General features: G+C 43.3%; 1 protein-coding gene and 1 long non-coding RNA gene across 5 annotated transcripts; one reads left to right on the top strand and one right to left on the bottom strand.

Moving 5' to 3' along the window:
* Positions 1-235: 235 nt before the first annotated feature.
* LOC103176420 lies at positions 236-9646 on the top strand. 2 transcript variants are annotated; one of them, XR_487590.2, is made up of 3 exons: positions 236-310; positions 8813-8878; positions 9355-9646. It is a non-coding gene; the product is annotated as an uncharacterized LOC103176420 (long non-coding RNA). The 2 variants fall into 2 exon arrangements; XR_487589.2 differs by lacking the exon at positions 236-310 and having other exon boundaries at positions 8275-8878.
* Positions 1457-10184, bottom strand: ropporin-1. 3 transcript variants are annotated; one of them, XM_007889942.2, is made up of 6 exons: positions 9737-10184; positions 7234-7362; positions 5677-5800; positions 4037-4198; positions 3304-3473; positions 1457-2006 (listed from the first exon to the last, which is right to left on the bottom strand). In XM_007889942.2, the coding sequence occupies exons 2-6, from the start codon at positions 7347-7349 to the stop codon at positions 1952-1954; spliced, it is 627 nt and encodes a 208-aa protein (XP_007888133.1). In that variant the 5' UTR covers positions 7350-7362; positions 9737-10184; the 3' UTR covers positions 1457-1951. The 3 variants fall into 3 exon arrangements, with proteins under 3 accessions (XP_007888133.1, XP_007888134.1, XP_007888132.1); XM_007889943.2 differs by having other exon boundaries at positions 7234-7359; XM_007889941.2 differs by lacking the exon at positions 9737-10184 and having other exon boundaries at positions 7234-7519.
* Positions 10185-17708: the final 7524 nt, after the last annotated feature.

Genomic DNA, 17708 nt, shown 5'->3' with positions numbered 1-17708 from the left:
CAGGCGACCTGTCACTCACGCCGTGGCCCCTCCCCCTCTCGCCCCGTCCCCCCCTCCCTCCTCCCCTCAGGCAGTTGGCGGTTGGCGGTGGCGCGCGCTGTGCCGCCGCGAGCCGTTAGTCCAGAGGGAGGGAGCGATGGGGGGAGAGACGTGGGTTCGCGGGGGACGGAGCGCATTCTCCCGCCGCCGATTATTATTATTATTATTATCATCGACAACAACAACTTGCATTTATATAGCGACCCCCCCACACCCCCCCCACCCGGGCAGGGTACTGTCCCGCAGCGCTTGACAACGGCGGAGCAAGACGGTGAGCCCCGGGGGAGGGGGGAGGGGGGATGTGAGGTGACCGTAGGGCCCGGTCGAAGAGGAAAGGTCTGCGGGGGCGAAGGGAATCGGAGGAAAAGGCGAGCGAGAGGGCCGGACGTGCGGGGAGTGTGTGTGGGGAGGGGGGGGGGTGGGCTCCGAGGGAGGGCCGGACGTGCGGGGAGTGTGTGTGGGGGGGTGGCTCCGAGGAGGGCCGGACGTGCGGGGAGTGTGTGTGGGGGGGGTGGGCTCCCGAGGGAGGGACGGAGACGGACGGACGGGGGAAGGGGAAAGGCCGCCGGTCCTTTCCGAAGAGCCTCCTTTAGATCCGGGGGTGGGTGGGGGGGAGGGGTGGGGGTTTGGGTAATATCCCGGGACCCGACCTCCGCCAGAGCGGGCACCTGGTCCCGCCGAAACCCGCCTCGGTTCTCGACACGCAGGGTGGTCCGACCGGTCGGCTGCGGTTGGGGAGGAGGTGGCGGGGGGGTGGGGGGGGAAGGGTGGGTGGGGGTGGGGGGCCGCGAGTGCCCCGTTTGAGCGACGCCCGCGAGGCCGCACGAGCGAATACTTTCCGGGGTTCCCCTTCCGTAAAAGGTAACTTGACATTCGCGCAGCGTCCTCCCTCGCGTTCGGGAAGGGACGTCTCAAAAGTGCTGTCTCCGAGGGTGTCGGGGGGGGGGGGGGGGCGTTGGGGTGGGAGGGGGATGGGGAAGGGCAAATAAGACGACCGGTCAAAGAGTTGGGTCTTCTCGACGTGCCTTGAAGGGGGTGGGGGGGGGGGGCGGGAGCGCGGGAGGAAGCGGGTTGGAGGGACTCTGGGAACGGAACTCCAGAGAGCCGGGGTGGGGGCAAAATGCCGATGGTGGGGGTGGGGGTGGGGGGGGGGGGGCAGACGGGCTGGGATGACCCTAAGCAAAGCCGGTGTTTCGCTGGGCAAAGGGAACGGGCGGGTCGAGGATGATGAGGAGGATGAGGAGGGGCGGATGAAGGATATAGAGGCAAAGTGGGTTTGACACCCTAATCGTTCATTTTATTCTTGTTTGTTATGACATAAGAGCGTTACGAAACACCGAGCTTTTTTTTGGGAGAGAGCGATCAAAATCTGCATAACACCGCTTACACGGGGTGGGGGAGGCGGGGGGTGGGGGGGGGGGGCGCTGGGGGAGCTGCACAAAATGACGCTAAGATGACGCGACTCCAAATTCTAGCTCGTGTAAAAGAAAATTATTTATTTCTAACAGTATTTTAGAGGGAAAGGTTAAATAATTTAAATATTTTTGTCATCTTTTTTTAAATTAGCGCAATAAAATCGTAATGATATAGCACTTAATAAAATATTCTACTGCTAATGAGCAGTACGAAAGTTAGAACATTTTGAGTAGGCTTATTCCATTAAAGTTAGATAGAAAATCTTAGATAAATTTTACCTTGCATCACCCGATTATTAACACAGACATCTGAAAATGTATTTCTCCACTAATCTACAAGGTTTATTGATGTATGCAAATTTAAGTGGCATTATGGACAAAGTAAGTTCATTGCCAAGCAGTGCTGTTTCTGAAAGGGCAAAAGAATTTTAATTGGCACAATTTGTGCTTAGCCTTCACATTTTTCACTGGATGATTTCATCTGGTGGCTAGTTCCATCATCTACAGTTGCTGGTAAAATCGGACACTTTGACAAGACCATCGCTTTCAGCGCTGTGGGTCACAGGAAAAAGATGTAGTTATAGTGAAGGCAGTATGGCAGTTATTAATACTATAATTGTATAGTATTACTCACAAAAAATACAGTCAATTCACTTTACAGTACATTCTGTGAAGCGCTTAGAGACGCCTCGAAGAAGTGATAAGGCACTATAACAAATGCAAGGATTATTATTTTTAATTAATTCAAAACTACCTCATGCAAAGGAGTTTCTTTTGTACAGATCATATATTTAATTAGCTTTTAGTTTTACTGTAGTCTCTTGTAATTTATGTTTTGAAGAATAATTAGGTTGAATATCCATAACCAGGATATAGAATTGTTGGATGTATGAAAATTAGGCTATTTTAATGAAGCCGTGTTTGAAAATCTCATTAAAAATTAAAGGAAGATTCTGACTACAAACAAAAATCCACCCCGCTGTTAGTACAGTATCTAATTTTAGTTCAAAGAAAAGGGTAATTTTAAAATTGTTTATATTGTTATCAGTGAAGCAGTAGATTTTTTTTAAAAAGGAACCTTTCGGCTAAAGTCTGGTGCAGAGTTTAAATATCCTGGTCATTTTATTCTTTTAAATTGAGTGTTTCTTTTTAAAAAAAATAAGATTACTGCATTTAATTAATTTAAGAATGTCACCAGTCTTCAGTTGAACAGCCCTTTTTAATTTAAGAAAAAACACAGAACAGCTAAATTACATAGAAATACATTTAGAATGTTTTATCTGAAATATTCTGGTTTGTGTGATCAGATCTGTGTTTTTGAAGTGAGTTTAATACTAATGGTACTAATTTCACCCACAAAATATACAGTCAATTCACTTTACAGTATATTCTGTGAAGCGCTTTGAGACGTCTCGAAGATATGATAAGGCACTATATCAAATGCAAGGATTATTATTATTACTAGTATATAACCACGTAAACTCCTTAGGATGCATTTGAAAAGGCTCTCAAATGTGAATGCAGGAATCAAGAATTTAGCGGCCTTATGAAATATATTGTTAATTTTCCCCATCAGGTGGATAAGAATCCTTCAACCCAGTAAAGGCCCAGGTTTAATATGATAAACTGGAAAACCTTAAACGAGACTAGTGGGTAGAGTTGAACAGCCACTAGAAGTAGCCTGTGAAAGATTATTTTGTTTGGTTCTATTAATTTTAAGCCTAAAGGACTTCTTTCCTCCTCTTGAGCTACAATGATACGGAGGAAACATGATATAGGCCTGAGGAATACTCATGCTATGAGGTAGTGAGTTTATCTTTCCTTTATAAAATATTCTCATCATACTTACACTTGACGCTCAATGTTGTTCAACATTTTTTCAATTTGTGATCGATGAATTTCTCCATCTATCATAGCAAGATAGCTGTATAGAAATCGGAATGTGGTGTAAGGGATTCGACCACTTTCTTCATTTGAGCTCAAAATTTCAAAGGCATATTTCATGGCATTTGTGATGTTCTGTGGACAAAGAGTGAAATCTTTTTTGTGCAGCACGCAGGAAGTGAAACCAGCGATGTTTAATGCTGAAAGTGTTGTCAGTGGCTGTCTGGGAGGCAGTGAATGTTTAGAGCAGAAAACTGGCTAATTAACTCCACAATCGAGGTGTATTGCGTTTCCAGTACAGGGTCAAGCTACCCCCACTTCCTGTTTTCACCCCTTCTCCTTAAGGCACTCACTCGATAGATTCTGTGGCCTTCCTGCAAGTTACTCAAGTGGCCACTTTTCACACGGGGGCTGTATTTATTATTGACTGGCGATTTGACTGGTGCCAATTACTTTCATTTTTCTTCCCTGAAAAGTACTAGGGCCAAACGTAGTGATCTGTGGCTGTCGAACTAGGAGCAAATGTTGCTTGACCATGACTAATTTTGTTACTGGACTGACAAATTCATTTTGTTAAAATGCCATTGATGGCATTTCAGCTTTAGTAATGAGAACTACATGAAGGTAAACTAATCCATTAACTAGTAATTTGGGATTAAATTTAAAAATATATAATAAAAGACTGCCAGGATACTTACTGAATCAATAGTGCTGCACCCTAGTGCAAAGAACTTCATCCATTCAATTTCAGTGCCAAAACCACCCACAGTCATGATTCGTCTCAGAATGTCATGTGGTAGTCCAAGATCATTCCATTTTTGTTCAATTTCTTTTGATTGTACTATTAATCTTCCATTGACCTTATAAAGAGGGGAAACTGGATTGATAACTACAAATTATGTGCATCTTACGTTAATCAGCATCCAATAATAATAATACTGAACTCCAAATGTAAAGGTTGAAATCTTGTACATTACATTTTACTATCAAAATAATAATTGCTCCTCTGCTCTCAGTGGATTGTTTCACTAATGTTTGATGCGACGCAATAATAATAATAATAATAATAATCCTTGTATTTGATACAGCAACTTATATCTTCAAGATGTCTCAAAGCGCTTCACAGAATATACTGTAAAGTGAATTGACTAGATTTTGTGGACAAAACTCAGCAGCTAATTGCGCACAACAGTGTTTCACAAATGGTCGTGGATTGAGGGACCAAATTATTATTATCATTTTTACAGTTTTATGACAGTAGGTTAATTAATGTGCTGAGATGATAATAAAGATAGTCACAAATTAATAGGTTTTTGAACATTGAATACTTGAAAAAAATGAAGTTTTTGAAAAAAATGAAATGATGATTTCTATAAAACGTTTTTTATCTGCCAAATTTACAACTTTAGATACAAATTTCCTTTGATGCTATTTGCTTTACAAGAATATCAAGAAGTATTTTGATGTACAATCTCCTAGAGACATGTAATTGAAATGAATCTTGTTCCCAAATGAAAACGTTAATATTGTTCATTTTTAGTTATGGTACTAGAGTAAATGCAAACAGATTTGTCCTACTCTTTCATTTCCACTGGGTTCTCCCAGTGCTACAGCTTGGTGAAGCCAATATGGTGAGTAAGATGAAATCTGTTCGTGAGCTTCTATCAATGTTATTCTTAAATGGTCACGAATGTAAAATTAACAAATTCAAACATAACTGAGTTTTGGTTTATGATGACATATCAATTGTTGGAAATCAACCCCTCCACCTCACCCCTGTGAATAAGCGGCAGCTTCCTTCATCATGCTGACAGATGTATCACACGCCTCCCTTCATGTCATCGGACGTTGCTGCCTCTTCTAGTTAAACAGCTGTGTTGACAGGTGCACTTTTATGAGATCACAAAAGATAAGCCTGCAGTTTGAGAGTTGCTTTATGTGAGGCAGCGGGACAAAGACTGAAACTAATGTAAATGATTTGGGAACTATCCATGAAAAGTCAAAATAAAAGGCCAATTTGTGGCATAGAGTCGGATATTACAGTCTCTTGTACAAAAAGTATGATTTGATTCAAACCTAGAATTCCCCATAAAATAAGTTTTCAAAAGAGTGACAATGAAGGAAGGAGGTGAAAACAGATATGAAGTGAGTGAACCTTAACCATTTCTACTTAATAGTAAGTATTGCAAATTATCAGGAAAGTTTCAGTTTGCTTGCACTATTAGCAGTGGCAGGATAAAATAGGAATTATTCTTCATTAATCATTTTTCGCACTTACTGTGCTGTTTACAATTAGATAAAATGAATTGAAGAGACAAAAAAAAGTATACTCTCTTACTTGTGAGTGTAATGCCCTTAATAAGCCAGGTGTAAGAGTTACTTTGCATGGTGGTAGAGACTTTTCTTTTTCCTCCTTTGATCTTCCTGGACGAAGTTCTCCAGTTGCCATCGTGATGAAGTAACTGCAGAAATTATATTTTTGTTAAGTATGCAGAGGTAGAATGTCACTCATAAAATAGCACTCTTGAGATGTAGAGCAGAGAAAGCTACATTCTTATCTCACTTGTATTCCTACTCAGTTCCTGTTACCCCTACAAGTCAGATCCCCAACAACTAGATTGGCCGATTGAATCTACACCGCTGTTACACCTATCAAACAGTGAGGATTAGATCTGGTAGACCATTTCACATCTTCTACTTATTGTATAGGTCATTTCAACAAGCTGCGACTTTCATAACTCTTGGCGTAATAATAATCTTTGCATTTGGTATAGCACCTTATCACATCAGTCTCAAAGCGCTTCACAGGATTTACTGTGAAATGGAGTGACTATGTATTTGTACGCAAACGCTGCAGCCCAATTGTCCACAGCACAAACAGCCATGAAACGCCACATCAGATATGACATCTTGGGGCAACGTATGGGGCATTCCTTGTCTTAAATAGCAATTGGGACCAGAAATGTTTTAAGGAGTACATGCAACATTGTTAGTGTTCCTAAATTAGAACCATTCATGCTATTAGAGCACTTACCTTTACACCCCGCTGCTCTTGACCTCTGATTTCCCCCACTGCCGACTTCTCCCGGTGAGCTAGCTGTCCACTTGCTGGTTTAACATAAACACCTTTATTTGGTCAGGTGTAGGTCAGAAAGATGGTTGTAATGACATATTAGGAATTTGACCTTGGGGGAAATCGTTAGTTAAAATTCCTAATATGGGTTTAAAACCACAATTTTGGCTCACACAAGGAAACTGACCATATCAAGAGTGTTTTCCCTGGTAATTAGCCAGCTGACCAAGAGAAGCGTCTATGGGGGAATCAGACCAGAGAATCGTGAGGTGAGTAAAGGTGAACCCTTAATAGACACGTGATGATTAAGGGATAACAAATTTGAAGGATTTATTGACATGTTCCATGTGCTGATTAATACAAGCGGCTTGTTGAAGAACCACTGCAAATGTTGCCCCAATAGTCCATAGCTAAAAAGATTACATAGAGCCAGAGCCCACGGAAGGTGGACAGGGGATAATAGCACTTCACTGAGGGTAAAACTTAAACGTTCCAATGCAACTTACTCTGCAGACCCACTGAATGTATCACAAGGTTGAGCCCTAATGCAATCCTATGTACATTGTTTCAGGATATCCGGAAGCTGGATAAATCAATATTGCCCCAATATTCCCCAGCTAAATTTTGGTTGCCGCGTTTCACCCACAAAATATACAGTCAATTCACTTTACAGTATATTCTGTGAAGCGCTTTAAGACGTCTCAAAGATGTGATAAGGCGCTATATCAAATGCAAGGTTTATTATTACGTAGAGCCAAAGGCTATGGAAAATGAATAGGGAATTACACTGAGGTAAAACTTAAAGAGTTTAATGTAACTTACTCTGTAGACCACTGAATGATATCTGAAGGTTGGGCCCTAATACAATCCTTTGTATACTGTTTCAGGATATCCGGAAGCTGGCCTACAGCAGTACCATATTTCTGTGTAGATGGCATCTTCCCCAGTCTACTGGAAACAACACGTATCAAGATTAGCTCTATTAAAATTATCATATAAGTCAAGAATTTTCTAATTGAAACTAAGAAATATTGTAATGGGGATCTAATTTACAAGATTCATAAAGGAATTTATATTTAATAAAAATAGTAGATCTACAGGGATATTAATTTCCAATAACATGTACCAAGACAACCACAGATGTCCAAATGGGATTGATGATTCTCAAAGCTGCCAACTTGCTATATCAAAAATAAAATGAACATCCAGAGTTCTGGAGAAATGGCATGAGATACATCCACCTCCTTACGGTCTTATGGTCACCTCCCCCCTCCCTCTCCCCCTGGCTTGTGTCAGACTCCGCTAGGCCACGTGAAGGGCGCTACATGAAAGCAAGTTGTTGAAGTAACCAAGATAGATGCCTAATCGTGCTATTCACCTGGAAGCTGGCAGCGAGTATATACTACCCAGAAAGTGAGGGTTTTAACCTAGATTTGTAGGATTTCAACTAGTGACTATCCTCCTTTGGATAGGGTGAGGTGAGCAGGGTTTTCTTGCGGCTGAGCTGGCTTCAAAATGAAATATTTAGCCACCGTGGAATTCAAAAAAAGCTGTTTAGGGGGACTTTGAGGCAATCTCAGAATGGATTAACATAGCTTCCAGTTTGTTATTTTTTATTTGGATTGTTCAGATCAATATTATTTTAGTTTCTGAAGCATCTAATGTTTTGAAGGTTATCCTCCCAAAGTGTACATTTTATTCCAAAGGTAGCAAAACTATTTATACAAGGTTGGGGAATTTGCTTCATGTTTGTAAGATGATGCTTTCACTAAATAGTTCATAAGTTGATAACCTACAAAGTATACAGTCATTACATTTGGCATTATATCCTGTGAAGCGCTTTGAGATGTGCTCCCAATGTGAAAATCACTATGTCAAATGCATGGATTATTATTAAGTATTACTCAAAGTCCATTTACACCTTAACTAGTGGTCATTCTTTCAGCACATACTGCATGTTCAAGTCTGCTAACCTTATTGATCTTTATTAAAATGCATTAGACCTTGGGCTTAAATGGACCTAATCATTTTTGGTGCTGCCCTCCTCTCTCGTGTTCATCGCGTATCCATTTTCTGTATCTTATCAATTGCTCATCAGCTCTCGTGTCACAAATATTACAAAGGCTAAACATGTCAACCTCTGGTGTGTGTTGTGAAAGTCCACTGCAGCTCGAAAACAGCTGCTGCATACAAAGCCAAAGCTTTGAAGTTCTATTATTATTTTTCTAAGCTGTCCCCTAACATAATGTTAGATGGATGCCAACAGAAATTTGACAAATCTTTATCTTCCTTTATTATTCCCCAGAGCCTGACTGCTCAAGTAAAAATTAAAATTTTCAGTTTTTTTTTTTAAAAAAATCAAAGAACAATTAACTGGTGCTGGTTATTCCTGTATAATTAGGAGTACAGAGGATATCGTGCAGAGCGGAAATTGACCAGACTGGAAGCAGAGCACGTATATTAAAAGGTATAAATGCAGTTTCTACCAATTGGTGTAATTTTGCACCAACTAGAAAATCAGAATTTCCAATGCCAAACACTGCTGCACTCCTCTTCCTTTCAGCTCATGTTATTAGCTCACCCCACAGCAGGACCAGCATTCAAAATCAGCACTTGGGCTATTTCAAACACTGTTACAGAACCTTAAAAAATACTATGTGTATTGCAAGTTGGAATACACACCCATTACAATGTTTTGACAGTGAATAAACCACTGGAATGACTGAGGTAACTCGCTCGTGGCTGCAACACTGGAGTGGGGTCTTTCTTGTGCTGTTTAACCACTCAACTTGATTTATTTTTCATAAATAATGGCTCAAAAAGTTGTATTCTATCCTTAAAAGCGTTCCCTGGCGGTTTGAGGTCGTGCAGCATCCTATGGGGGGGGGGGGGGGGTGCGCCGGGTTTGATGAATGATAATTCTCGCTGAGCTTTTGTTTGCAGTTGGAGTGGTTGTGTGTGTGACACAGTTCCACCGGTGAGGGATCCCCTAATGCTATTTCCTCGGGAAACACTCACTGTATTGCGTTGACACCTGAAGAGCTCTCCCCTCGGAGAGGGACCTAAAAGCTGCCAGAATCTAACCCCCGGGATGAAACAAGGCGGAGAGGTGACTAAATCGGAAGGAAAATATATATGTATTTTTTTATATATATATATATGTGTATATATACATATGAAAGACGTGTCAGCGTTTTGCTGGAAAAGAGCGCAGCGCAACAGAGGCGGAGAGAGAGAGAGAGAGAGAGGAAAAAAGAATTGAGATCAAAGAGAGAAACCCCCTGTCGCCCCCTCTTGCAAACCACTCGAGTGTCAGAGGAATTACCTGAAATATTCAAGACTGCGCTGTGCTGCGTTGAAATGACCTCTCTCTCAGCGGCGCATCATTCAGGTATCGGAGGGGGATGTGTGCGGCGGTGTTGTGTTGTGTTGCGTACGGTGTTGCGGTCCATTGTCCGCATTGCGTTGTGACCCGTCTCCCGGCAACTGACCGCCTGACGGCACAGACGGGTTTGGCTACGCTGTGGCTCTCGCACTTTCAAGCAGTGAAACAACAGCTAAAGGCAGAGGTCCAACTTGTAAGGTGTGAGTCCCCCCCTCTCCCTCCTCTCCTCTCTCTCTCCCCTGGGGTTGGGGGGTCAAAGTGACAAGACACCGTGGAGCTGATCGCCGATGGATCGGTCGTTACAAGTTCCGTCCATCTCTGGTCACACAGTGCGACTTTTCAGTTTTTCTTTTTTTTTTGTGTGGTTGTCGGTTAAAAAAAATAATATATGGATTGAATTAAAAAAAAGGTTGGAAACCAGCGCGTGACTCCTGGCAAATCTCTGTGTGTGTCTGTGTGTGTCTGTGTGTGTGTGTTTTTGTGGGGGGGTCCGATTTAGTGCTTTTCTTGTGAGTTATTGGCGATGCGCACTGCGCGCTGACGGGTCCCACACCTCTCAGCCTCAGGTGATGAGAGAGAGAGAGTGTGTGTGTGTGGGTTCGGGTGTGAATCGTGAGAGACGCACCGGGGGAGTGGGGAGTGGGAGTGGTGTTGAGAGCCATCAGCTCAGACGTGTGGTGGCCTCACGGATCATTCTGTGCGAGTGATAACTGTCTGTGCAACAGGTGAGCCTCTGGACACAGGTGTGTGTGTGTTTTTTTTATTGAGCAAAATCCCGAGTATTTCAACTTCACACCGAGAACTGATGAAACGATCACCAAAATTGCTCTTTTTTGTTCCCTGAGGTGCGATCGCCCCTCTCTCCAATTTTCGGAGCCGATCTAAAACATCTCAGTGACAAGTAACCGTGAGCAGAAAAGTGCTCACACGGTGAGCAGATTGACTCCGGGGAATACATAAGTCTCGTGTGTTTAAGCAAAACAAAACCCGTGACACCTAAATGGAATTTTAAAAAAAAGACTTATCTTATGTGGAGTCCTGTAGCTCAGTGGTTAGAGCACTCGCTTTGCGAGCGAGTAGACCTGAGATCAATTCCAGGCAGAGGGCGAAACCTTGGGCCAAGTTTCCTTACTCCACACAGAGCCTAATAATAATCCCTCCATAACCCAAAACAATAATAAATTGGTCATTTTCAATCCACGACTGTTTGTGGGACATTGCTGTGCGCAATTGGCTGCCGCGTTCGCCCACAAATATACAGTCGATTCACTTTACAGTGTGTTCTGTGAAGCGCTTTGGGACGTCCTCCCGACGTGAAAAGCGCTATATCAAATGCAAGGATTATTATTATTATTATTATTATCATCATCGTGTCGGTTGGCGGAGACGAGATCACTCGCCGTACCACAAGGTCGCGATGATCACATTCCAAATGACAGATAACCCGCAGATTAAAACAAGACTGGGGGGGACGAGTACCTTCGTGGGAATAAATAATAATAATAATAATAATAATAATAATCCTTGCATTACGCAACGATCGATGGGAAGAGAATTGGGATACTGCTGAGTGCTTAAACCCAACAGCAGACGGCGGTACACAGCCACGGAATGGTCCAGGTCCAGGTCAGGGAACCAGCGCTGCTCTCCACCCTTCCTTTTAATTTTTTTTTTAAAAAAAGGGGAAGGGTTTTCACCGTAAGAGCAGCTCTCAGTGCAGGGACAGCTGCCCAAGTGGGATCACTGCCTCTGCCTTTCTCGAACACATCCTATTTTGATTTGTTTCAATTCTAACGTTGCAAATTCCTTCTGCCAGAAACCCACATCACCAAGTCAAGGTTTCCTAATTGGGCTTTTTTTTTGGGGGGTGGGGGGTGGGGTGGGGTGGGGGGGCTAAGGGCAAACGCCCTGTGTGTGTGTGTGTGTGTGTGTTTGTCTGTGTCATTAATGTTATTTCAATTGGAGGCTTTCGCTGATTCACTCACTCACTCACTCACTGTGGTTGAGTTGCATTTTAGGCTCATTTTTTTAAAAAAAAAACTGGTTCTGTTACTTATTGGGGGGGGGAAAGGGTGAGTGGGCATTTCTGCCCTTCGTGTGGACGTCCCCCCGATCTGTTGCATGTTTTAAAGGCGGTGTGTGTGTGTGTGTGTGTGTTAAAGGACTGAGCTGTCACTGGGGGGGGAAATGCACAGCATTGAGTCGAGCTCCATGTGCAGCCTATGGTTGGTGTTGTGATGCTGCTGTTGGGGAGAGGAGGGCGCATGTGAACAATAGAGAGAGGACACAGACAGACACAGGAGAGGGTTCAACCACTCGATCAGAGAGAAAGACAGACAGAGAGAGACACACACACACAGAGAGAGAGACAGACACACACACACACACACACACACAGGGGTGAGCAAGCCCTGCCCTCACCAGTGGCGAGCTCGCCAGCCAAACACCCAACATGGAGCTGCACTAGAAGTGGATGTAATTGTATATCTCTACACCCAGACCAAGCCATGAATCCCACGGAAGGGACAGAAGAATGCGTCAACGATGCTGACATCGCAGCATTTTTCAAGACAGGTAAGTGAAAGCCTGACTTGGGGGGTGTGGGGAGGATGGAGAAGGGGGGGGGGGGGGGGGGAGGATGGAGAGGGGGGAGGATGGAGAGGGGGGGAGGATGGAGAGGGGGGGGATGGAGAGGGGGGGATGGAGAGGGGGGAGATGGAGAGGGGGGAGGATGGAGAAGGGGGGAGGATGGAGAGGGGGGGGATGGAGAAGGGGGGAGGATGGAGAGGGGGGAGGATGGAGAGGGGGGAGGATGGAGAGGGGGGAGGATGGAGAGGGGGGGAGGATGGAGAGGGGGGGAGGAGGGGAGGATGGAGAGGAGGGGAGGATGGAGAGGAGGGGAGGATGGAGAGGGGGAGGATGGAGAGGGGGGAGGATGGAGAGGGGGGGAGGATGGAGAGGGGGGAGGATGGAGAGGGGGGAGGATGGAGAGGGGGGAGGATGGAGAGGGGGGGGAGATGCTTCTTTGCTTCACCCTTGTCTGTGCTGTTGAACAGCATCCCTGACTTGCCCACCGTTGGTTGATGCCCTGGAGTGAGTTCAGTGTGGTCACTGTCACCCTGACTCAATCATTACTTGTCTGCCTTTTCCACCACTCTGGCAAACTGCTGTCTTGAATTTAGTGGGGGGGGGAACTGAGCTGAAATCTTTCTTTGATAGCCCAAATGAAAAATGCATTCATCTTGTCTTTATTTATTCTGAACCCCCCCCCCCCCCCCTCCCCTCCCTCCTAAAAAAAAGTGTGTGTGTGTGTGTGTTTAAACTGTCAGCTGATATCGCTTGTTCATTGTTCTGAAAAAATCAGGGCTTTTCTCTTGATTTCTGTTGATTTTTATTGGTGTAAAATAAACACACACACAACACACATTGCTCAGTTTGAAGGCCGTGTGTGTGTGTGTGTGTGTGTGTGTGTTGTAATCATTGGGAGGTATTGGGCATTTACAATGGCGCTTTGTGCTTCCTTTGGGGGAAATCCAGATTACATTGGTTGAAATCTTCACAAATGTATGTCTTGTGCAAAATCATGCGCTGGTTGTGGAGCAATTCATTGAATTAAAAAAAAAGATTCAATTCTTCAAGCCCTTCGTTTCTGGAAGGGTTAAATCCTGATCAAACGCAAGATGCTTAAAGTGAAATGTTGGTTCTAATTTAAGCGCGTTGGATTGTAATGGTTTTTTTTCTCTGCAGACACCAATAGTATTGTTAATGCTGCCATTGCTATGTCCTTTCTACTGTTCTGGAGAACCTCTGCATGTCAGATACCTTGCTGGGTATTAGCACTCCAAACACGCCTGCGGTGTGGCTTATAGGATCTGCTGATGGAAACATGGGTCCTTTTTGAACGTGTGTGTAGGAAAAACTGCCCATGGCTAGAATTTGCAATAAATATACAGACTGTAGCAATCTCTCATTTTCCATTCAGAGACCCAAGTCTTTCTTTCCTCTCCCCACGTTGACAAGTGATGGTCGAAAGATGCTAAAATGTAAATTATTTGTTCCCCCAATGCAAGAGGTTAGTGTGTGCACAATGACAGTGTTGAAATCCCCTTTGCTATGTGGTCATAAATCGTTCTGCGTTACCACTAAATCCATAATAACATTGGAACTGGATCATTCGAGTGTTTTATTTATGATCGACAATTGCAGTCGTGTGTGTGTGTGTGTGTGTGTAAAGAAAAGAAAGTCATCAAAACCAATATTAATTGTTTAAATATCCTTAGCTGCTTCTAATCTTGAGTATTAATAATAATTAATAACAAAGAGTCCACGTCTGGGTGGTGGGGAAGAGGGAAATGTCTTCTTTTGTTTGTTTATTGGATCAACAGATGTTTAAAGCACCATGTTGCATTTTTGGAAGAATAAGATGTCATTGAGCTTAATTCTGTTTTTTTTTAAATTGCAATTTTAAACTTCGAATCCATATATCCAAACATTGGCAGTTAAAGGTCAGATGCAGTGCTAAACATGAGGGAAGGGGTATTTTGCCTCTCTCTCTACCCCCACCCCAACCCAACATGTTGTCTAGGAAACTAGATCATTTGGGACTGATCACAGGCTGTAGCACCCCAGCTGGTCTCTGATCAGTGGGCTTGTCAGAGATGCAGAAGTGGCCTTATCTCGTGGTCTCTTCTTTACAACCCTATTAATGGGGAATAAAGCAAGAGTAAGCAGTTTTTAACAGGTCTGGTTTTTTTTAAAAAAACTTGATTTTTAAGATGTATTATTTGCTGTCTTGAAGCTTCTACCCCACATCTGCGCCATGACCCGCTCTGCCTTCCCCCCACTCCCGTAATGTCACCCGGCTCTGACACTGTCTCACACCACAGGCCACCAAAACCCTCAGACACGCTTTCATTACATCGAGGCTCGACTATGCAAACTCACTGCTTGTCGGCCTTTCCAACTCCTCCCTCCACAGGCTGCAGATCACCCAGAACTCTGTAGCCCGTGTCCTCTCTTGCACCAGGCTCCGTGACCCCATCACCCCATCCTCACCCAACTCCACTGGCTTCCCATCAGAGATACTGTTCAAGATCCTGGTCCTCACCTTCAAATCCCTCCATGGTCTTGCTCCCCCCGACCTCTGCGACCTCCTAACCCCCTACCACCACGTTCGCTCCCTCCGCTCAGCGGGCTCCGGCCTGCTTCATGTCCCCCGTCTTGCTCGCCCCACTATCGGTGGGCGGGCTCCTGCAATTCCTCCGTCTCACCCCCTCCCTCGCCACCTTCAAGACCCTCCTCTTCAACCGTGCTTTCGATCTCTCTGCTTCACCCCCTGCCCTCCCCCCTCTCCCACCCTGACACTCAGCTCGGGTCCGTAACTCTGTCTGTCCAGCGCCTTGGGACGTCCTCCCGACATGAAAGGCGCTATACAAATGTAACTTTGTTGATGTTGTAATAATTGATTGTTCAATCCATGATTGTTTGTGGGACTCTGCTATGCGCAATTATCTGCCGCAATTCGCCCAAAATGGTCAATTCACTTTGCAGTATATTCTGTGAAGCACTTTGAGATGTCTCAATGACGTGATAAGGCTTTATATTGAATGCAAGGATTATTATTATTAGAAATATTTCAAGTTTGATACTTCTGCTCAGCAGCTACTGACAGTTTGGTGCAGTTAAGCAGCACTTTTGTTTCTGAGTCAACTCGGAAGGTTCTAAGTTCAAGCCTCAAATCAAGACTTTAGCTTCAAATTGACCTGACGTGTTGGTTGAGGTATTGGAGCAGAGAGAACTGCATTGTGGAGATAATTCAAAACGAAGACTTGGCTGCCTGTTTAGGTGGACAGCAAAAAACCTTTGGCACAATTTCAAAAAAACAGAGAGTTCCACCACTGTTCTACAAACATTCCTCTCTTGCCCAAGTTCACCAAATAATAGTTAGTTGGTCATTCATCTCATCAATATTTGTGGGACATTAGTGGTGCAGAATAGCTGCTGCATTCACATACATAACTATTATATATAACAAAGCAACTCATTGAAGTGTCTTGAGCCATTTTAATGTGCCAAGGCACCATATCAATTGCATATATTGATGTTCAATATTTTTTACAAGGTAATTTTGGAAGTAGATTTGCTTACGCCCATATAAACAGTCCAGTTAGACTCTTTCATGTTTAACACTAAATGAGTGATGTCATTCAGGGATAACAAAGAGGTTTTGTATGTTGAATTGAAGTGCCAAATTGCTACAAGAAAGGGTGCATTGCTCCAAATTAAATTTACCATCAAAGTGTAGCTTTGCATCTATCTCAGCAATACCTGCCGCTGAATGGAGTGGGGAACGATGCAATTTCCTAGCGGTGCAAAATTTCACCCTTTTTGTCTAAAATATTTTATCTGATTTTATTTTTTAAATATTTAAAAATATTTTTTAAAAATTTAAATATTTAAAAAATTCCCCTTAAGGATGCCCACAGAGCAGTTGGGGAAAGTTTTAAGTACGTAGTATTGTAAGGGTATCATAATATTCAAAGTGTATCTGTAACCTTCAGTGTATATACATGGGGGTTGGGTCATTGACAGATGTTTGGTTAATGTGCTAAGATTTTGCTTTTGTGCAGTTTGTGTTCATCGCCACAAACTTATGTACTGAGCATTTCTTAGCAAGCCTGCTTTCAAGTTATTAGAAAAAGCTGTGTCTGTTGTCACATTATAATTAATTAACAGCTGTCAGCCTGGCTCAGTTGGTAGGGTCCTCGCTTCATGATCAGAAAGTTACGGGTTCAAGTCCCGTGTCGGGATAGGAAGCTCACGCCTAGACTGAGACGCTAGTGTAGAACTGGGGGAGCACTACATTGTTGGAGGTGTTATTATTTAGATGATATGCTGAGCCAAGGTCTCATCTGCTTGTTCAGGTGGACGTTAAAGAACCGATGGCACAATTCGAAAAGAGTAAGGAGTTTCTCTCAGTATCCTGCCCGATAATCCCAAAGATAAAATTGGTCATTCACTTCATGGGCTAATGTGGGCAAATGTTCTTTCAATTTTCTTTTTCCTTAATTAGGGAAACTTATCTCTGTGAAGCATTCCTCTCAGATGGTTTTAGCTGCAATTGGGAACTCTCACTGTAGATTGTAGTGCTTTTGAAGGTATTCTTGACAAAGCAGGGAACATACTTTAATTCTGATAACTCGAAATCTTGATTATGAACACAAATAATTAGGCCTCTTGGCTTGACCGAGCACTTCAAAAAGGAAATTAAGTGGAATGTATCATTACTGGCTGATCTAATGTAAGGTCTAGTACCAATTACAGATGCGATGAACTAATCATACAATACAAAATTGAAATCATATTTAACACTAACATTCGAGCTTTCAGGAGAATGAGGGGATGGTGGTTGAGATATGTGTGTATATAGAGAGAGCGTGGGTGTGATATGCAAAGGACATATTCTGTTGAATTCTTCTGTGGCATTGCCTGTTCTATAATTCCACTAATCTTTCAAGCAGGAAGAAAACTCCTTTGTTATTGAAAGAGTGCAGTAAACATCCATTCTGCTAATCTGACGTCCATCAGAGGATGGAAAGATCCAGTTGCAAATTAGTTTAGTTCTGAAATAACTTGTGCCGGATTCTGTCTTGTTTCAAGTCTCAAAGTCTGCAGGCCAAAAATATTTTGCCAGAGTACTGCTTGATTCTCTTCCGGTTGAATGCAAACTATCTAGAGATTTCAAGAACCAAAATAGAAATTCTTAGTTTGATGATTCTCCCTCAGAGTTCCATCTTACACCAACTCTTGAAAAGTCAAATAATTTTCAGGTTTTATTTGTGTGGACGTGGAAGTAAAATAATGGTTTGTTTTATCCTTTTTTTCTGAAGTCCCTTTCACATGACACCAAAGT

Source organism: Callorhinchus milii, unplaced genomic scaffold (assembly GCF_018977255.1).
Source record: "Callorhinchus milii isolate IMCB2004 unplaced genomic scaffold, IMCB_Cmil_1.0 Scaffold6, whole genome shotgun sequence".
In the NCBI taxonomy this organism is placed as follows: domain Eukaryota; kingdom Metazoa; phylum Chordata; class Chondrichthyes; order Chimaeriformes; family Callorhinchidae; genus Callorhinchus; species Callorhinchus milii.
This window is presented reverse-complemented; position numbering and strand designations above follow the sequence as displayed.